This window comes from Atta cephalotes (assembly GCF_000143395.1).
Source record: "Atta cephalotes unplaced genomic scaffold scaffold00012, whole genome shotgun sequence".
NCBI classification, from domain to species: Eukaryota; Metazoa; Arthropoda; class Insecta; order Hymenoptera; family Formicidae; genus Atta; species Atta cephalotes.
The window spans coordinates 769,195-775,428 of record NW_012130076.1 but is presented as its reverse complement, the minus strand read 5'-3'; the positions used below and the strand labels follow the sequence as shown (position 1 = coordinate 775,428).

The following is a 6,234-nucleotide window of genomic DNA, read 5'->3' as shown; positions in this document are numbered from 1 at the left end:
ACACACACATACTAATATATGTCTCTTATTTTGGCTTAGACAGCAATATTAAGCTCATCAAAAAAAAATTGAAGAGGGACACTTCCGTCATTTCATTTCATTCTGTCAATTCCGCACCTGTCCTTATCAATCTCATTTAAATATGTATTATGTTGATGAGTTACAAAATGTATATATATATATATATACAGTTTCAGAAAAGTTGTGTATATTTTCTCGCAAATTTCTTCATTTCTAGATGCTCATCTGCAATTGAAAGCTCAAATGATAAATCATCTTCCTTTTTCAGTTTACGTTGACCATACGCGGTGAAGGAATTGTATGAATATCGCAGGTAAACAGCAAACAATCGACTTCCTCTGCGTTTACGAAGAGCAAACATGAGCCATAAATCTCTACATTTTTCTCGTACCTCGCTTTCTCTTTGACTAGAATAGCAGTCGTATATATCTCTCTTTCACTTCGAGCAGTGAACGTCGCGTTGCAATTAACGTAATTAAACTGAATCTTAATTATCGCAGACGGCAGTAGATGAGATTTTATCTATGTCATGAGGTACACTGTTTCGTATGCCTCTTCTACTAAAAGCCTATTCCTCATCTCTTATTATCATCATTTCCATTCTTTCCTACAATATTGATTGTGCAAATGGATTTTGTAGATACTGTAATTAATAATGATTACTGACAAGAATTTCTAAGTAATTATTCAAAACGAAATTTTTTTTTTTTACAAAAAAAGTCAATAAAGAATATGAATAGTGTGTTTGAATAAAAGTTTAATGTTCATTTCTATCAATGCAGATTAATTTTAATCTTGATTTAATTTACCTGTTTCTAATTCCTGGAATTAGAGAAAAATAAAAAGTGAATTAAAAATTAATCTATATTGATAGAAACAGGTAGAAACATATCAGTGCAGCTTTTTAGTATTTTTGCAACTTTCAAAAAGTTCAGCGAAAAAATTTGAACTATATAATAACGTTTTGCTAAATAACGCGATACGAGATATTGCACACTGAAAATTGCGAGGAAACGCTGAAAAAATTCGACCGACTTAAACAAGAGCACATTAATAGCAATTCCACGATACTTATCTCATTTCTTCTTCGCGATTCGAAGTACTTTTTCACGATTTTCCCAACGGTCCTCTGATGCCGTTAATGCACGCCATCCCATTTTTCCATTTTAGACACGGTTCATGCAGGATAATTAGAGAGCGGCAAAATAATTACCTTCCGTGCACATGAAGAGTATGGCAGCAATTGAGAGCCTCGCTTGCCATCTCAGAGCCATTTCCGCGACTGTTTCAGAAGACGCTTACACTCAATACTGAAACGATTCACATCCTCTTTACGAGATAGCTAACAATCACCATCCACTCACTGATATACCCCACCAGACAACGTCGGATCGGGTTTATCGACTCGTTCTGGCTTTTACGCCGATTATTAACACACGCTTTCCCACATCCGTATCCCGCGGCTGGAACGAGATAACTGGCAGTTTAGTCACGATTAGTTTGAGATTTCAATCCGCTCGGAGGCAGGGATGAAATCACGACGATCGACGGCGCCAGATTTCCCGCAAGAGGTGACACGTATATATATGCGCTGTACTATTATTCGCACTTCGGTGTGTCGTCTATCCCCTGTAGTCGTCTTTCCACGTAGGCGATAACGTGCACGGAAATGATTATGGCGAAACTTTCGACGAGCGGCGTGCCGTGTGTTGCGAAACTTTCCACCTATATCCGCTCCGCTTCTGCGGAGTCTTCGCTAAAGTCTTCGCGCTTCTCGACGATTTAAATCTTCCGGTCGCTGAAAGAATCACGTAATAAGTGTCCTAAAGGAACTCGGTGATTTGTAGTGTTGCGTGATAATTTCAAAGATTTTTTTTTAACTGCGAATCAAGGAGTCCCTTCATAGGGCGGTCCCAGCCTCCGTCGCGCGATCGCGCGCGGTCCGCAACATCCCAAGAATCGACAATTGCCGTGAAGTCGCGAGACACATAGCGAGACACGATTGTCTCACTTCTCTTTCTCTCTTCGGCTTTGTTCTCGAGTCTTTTAGAACAGCGACAAAGCCGGTGATCGATACGGAGCGACCGATCGATCGCGCGCCAGTCAACTCGAAAGTGTAACTTCCGTGTAAGCACTGCTCGTTTCCGTTCCGTCGCTCTCAAGATCGTTCGAGATCGCACAGCCAGCGGTCCGATCGCAGAAATGTTCCCCGTTCACCGCATAACGGTTTCCGTCGCAATCCACGTCATAGCCTTTTTTTCTGTGATCATAATTAATAATTCATCGGCTGAAACTGTTCTTCCGTCTCAGCCTCCCTTTTTTTTCTTTTCCCGTCTTTCTTTCTGGTCCTCTGCCTCCGCGCCGGCTACGTTTTGAGGATTAATATGAAATTCCACTCGCCGCGAATCTCCATGTCGATCTCTCGGCTCGCGAGCTGTCACCCCCGCGTTACTTTTTTAAGAAATTGTTATGACCGTTCGCGTACATTGTATATAGCATGACGGTACGCACCACGTCTTGTTTCGGTGGCAGATTTACCCTGACTGGGGAGATTCTCGGCCGTAGGAGCATGCGCGCTTCCGATCCACCCCCTGTGACGATGGAAGAGGGCAGAGGGTCCACGGACACATACACACATAGAGATATGCACCGACGCGCGCATACACTCACCCTCCCGGGGGAGGACGTCGACACACGTTCGCTCGGGAGGGCGTACGCACACGCACGTACGTGTGTGTGTGTGTGTGTGTGTGTGTGTGTGTGTGTGTGTGTGTGTGTGTGTGTGTGTGTGTGTGTGTGTGTGTGTGTGTGTGTGTGTGTGTGTGTGTGTGTGTGTGTTGTGTGTAGTAACGTACTCTCTCTCTCTCTCTCCTCCCTCCTCTCTCTCTCCTCCTCTCTCTCTCTCTCTCTCCTTCCTCCCTTTCCTTCTCCCTACTCCTTCCTCTGTTCTTCTCCTTCCTCTCCTCTCTCTCTCTCTCTCTCGTTCCTCTGTCTCCTTATCCTCCAGGACGTACGGCACAGTGTGTCACAGACAGAAACTGTGGCAGAGCGTGCAAGGAGTGCAGAATCAAGCACGAAATCTACAGTGCTCTTAGAGATGTTGCGATGGGCTTAAAGATTTACTCGCGTCTCCACTTGTCAATCCAATCACGAATATAACAGACCCTCCGACTGCCGATCTTCTCCAAGGTTTTTTCTCAGCGGTATGTGGAAAAGTTTCAGTGACATAATGATGAGAGCTTAGAAAAGCAGGATCCCTAGTTGATATCCTGTATTTCTAAACTGTAAATTATCATAGTCATATAATTGATTGTAGCAATTATAGGTATGACTAATATTAACATTATATTGCATTTAATGGATTAATTAATAACAAAATAATAACATATCATTAATATATCATAAAATTATAACATCGCGAATCGATTTTAAAGACATTTCTATGTTTACAAAATTCTATGTTTACAAAGATAAATAAAAATAATTTTGCCTCTAAAAATTTAAAGTCCTACTAATTCGCAAAATTATATTTAATAAATTTTAGATTGTTTTTTAACATCATTAAATTTTTGTAGAATAATTATAATATTATCTTTGATAATTTTCGATATTATATTATTTCACGAGCGAAAATTTCGTAGAATCATTGAAACATAAATTTAATTAAATCCAAAATAAAAAATTAATTTAAAATTATAATGTAACTTTGAACATCAACCATTTTGATATCAACATTCATCTTATTAAATAAAAAATGTATTTCTACATTATTCTATGCTTATAAATATATCCTTCTATATCTTCTCTCGTTCATTTATACTTCTCTGGTATCTACAAACATCAAGAATCGAAACTATTTCTACTTGGGAATACTCCGAGAATGCAAGTAACACAAGAACTTGAACAACGCGGCTAGTTCGACTAAAGGCAACAGGAATATGAATTATAAGGAAACAAGTAATGCGAACGGAATCGCTCGACGAATATGAAGAAAATGCATAAAACTTTCGGAGTACACTTAAAAAGCCATAGACGATACGTGCGGACTCTACTCGACTCAACCTCAGAAGACAGGAATGCTTATCGATATCCGAGAAATGTATATTTGTTCTTGTATTTATCTTCTTCTGCATATTATTGATTGCGGTACATACATATGCCGTAGCTATTCTTATATTACATGAGGGGCAATCATTTTGTCCCTCATGTAATTTTATATTATGTGAGCATCAGAGCATATAACATACAAAATTAATATAAAAACGAAGAAAGATATTTTTTTTTAGAGAATTATATTGTATATTGAATATTACATAAAATCCTTTTAGAGGTATATAGACATAATCTTAAAAAATAAGTGAAAGTTATTATAATATAAATTTCAAAAATCCATTTTAAAAGTAAGTATACAGATTATTCGTGTTCTGCGCATTTCTTTCTTTTAAAAAACTAGGTGTATCAAATAATTAGTTATAACAATTATATGTAATTTTTTAAATACACACCTTACAAATAAAGTAGGTATGTAAAAATTCTAAATATATAATAATTAATTATTTTGTATGTTTGTAAAAGTTGATGAAAATTAATCTAGGCCACGAACGACACAGGATCAGAAAATCATTATGTGTATTAAGAGTGATTGAAGTTGATAATATAGGTGAACTTGATTATTTTTATGTAACGCGTGTTATGTGTAAATGTACACTATGTACAGGCTGCAAACAATGAAGCATCACGAGTAGAATTTTTGTTCCGCGAAAAGTATAATGCTGTATATTGGCGGAACTAATCATACTATCAATGATCCAATTGATACAGACGAATACGTCATCCGCGTTTTCAAAGTATGTCAACGGTGCATGAACTTTTTACACGAAAGTGTTATTGGTAATTTTGAAAATTGCTCGTATTTTTATTTCGCTAGCTATATCGATCCGCGGTCGTGACGGGCGTTATTTTTACGCGGTGAAGCAATGTTGGAAAATACCGACATGAATTCTTATCGTAGAAAGATAATTGATACAAATATTCTCGGAAATATTTTTGGAAATACTGATAGACTTGTGTCTTTATTAAAGTTAATAATTTGCGTTTACTTAAAAATAGCATTTTAATCAAAATATCTCTATTAAAAATATTTATAAAATATTTGGAAAATATCTTCTGTATCTAATATAATAATTTCAATAAAATTTATGTCGACATAAAAATAATAAAAATAAATGTGTGTCTGCTATATGAATAAGTTGAATTAACTACCAGAATTCATATCGTTATAAGTTTTTTAATATTATCAAATTTTTTAATATTATCAATAATAATATCGAAATAGTTTAAATTGTCATAATATCTAAAAATAATTTTAAACGCAATTTTTTAGAATATGTCATTAAATTTACATTGAGATAAAGAGCCCAAAGAATTTGAGAGTTTATTTTGTTGTATCTTTTATTTTCATTTGAATAAAAATATACAATAAAATAGAAATCTGTAATAATTGGAAAAACAACATATTAGCAGGCAAATTTCATGTTTCACCCTATCCGTTGAGTGAAAAATACAGATTTACTGTATAAACGCTAAAGTGCAAATCCAACATTTGTTTATATGGAACGCACACCCGATTTGCGTAAATTTGCCACGATTCAAAACTTTTAACTGGTTTACCGCGTCGCAACAAAATGAAAGTAAATATCGTGAGAGATTTTCCTACTGTTATTCGACGCGACTTAACGCGACCGAATTGGGGACCCGTGCATTGAAAATACTTCATCGTTTGATTTACGTTTGCATGTATCATCGCTTTTAAGCTGCCAGTAGTAATCAGCCGAATGCGGCCAGCCAACATTTCCCCCGATAGCGCTTTTTCACGGTGGAAACGTGGTGAAACTTTTACTTCCGTTTCAGCGCGGATGGAAATTCTGTCATCCCGAATCCCGTGTGTAACAACCATTAACGTTCCCAATAGCGAGCATATTTTTTTCGCCGCTTTTTAAGATACAAACATGCAATTTTAATGTCACTCTAATAGTATTATCCAAATGCACATGTTTCGAGTTATAATTTTGGAGCTTTAGCGTCGCGTCGTCTCAATTTTTTGATTGGAATAATAAGCAGCATGTTAAATAGCGGATTTACAAAAAGGGACTTGCAAATCAATTTTTCCTCTCTCTATCACATTTTTATATATTTGTGTGTGAGTGTGTGTGT

At 36.6% G+C, this 6,234-nt stretch overlaps 1 protein-coding gene across 1 annotated transcript in view; it reads right to left on the bottom strand.

The window, feature by feature from the left end:
- Positions 1–1,295, bottom strand: part of LOC105617176 (major royal jelly protein 1-like) — a 90,427-nt gene extending 89,132 nt beyond the window's left edge. The window contains exon 1 of the mRNA XM_012198741.1: positions 1,235–1,295. Coding sequence (XP_012054131.1) covers positions 1,235–1,295 — 61 coding nt within the window. The remainder of the gene's footprint in view (positions 1–1,234) is intronic.
- Between the last annotated feature and the right edge of the window lie 4,939 nt (positions 1,296–6,234).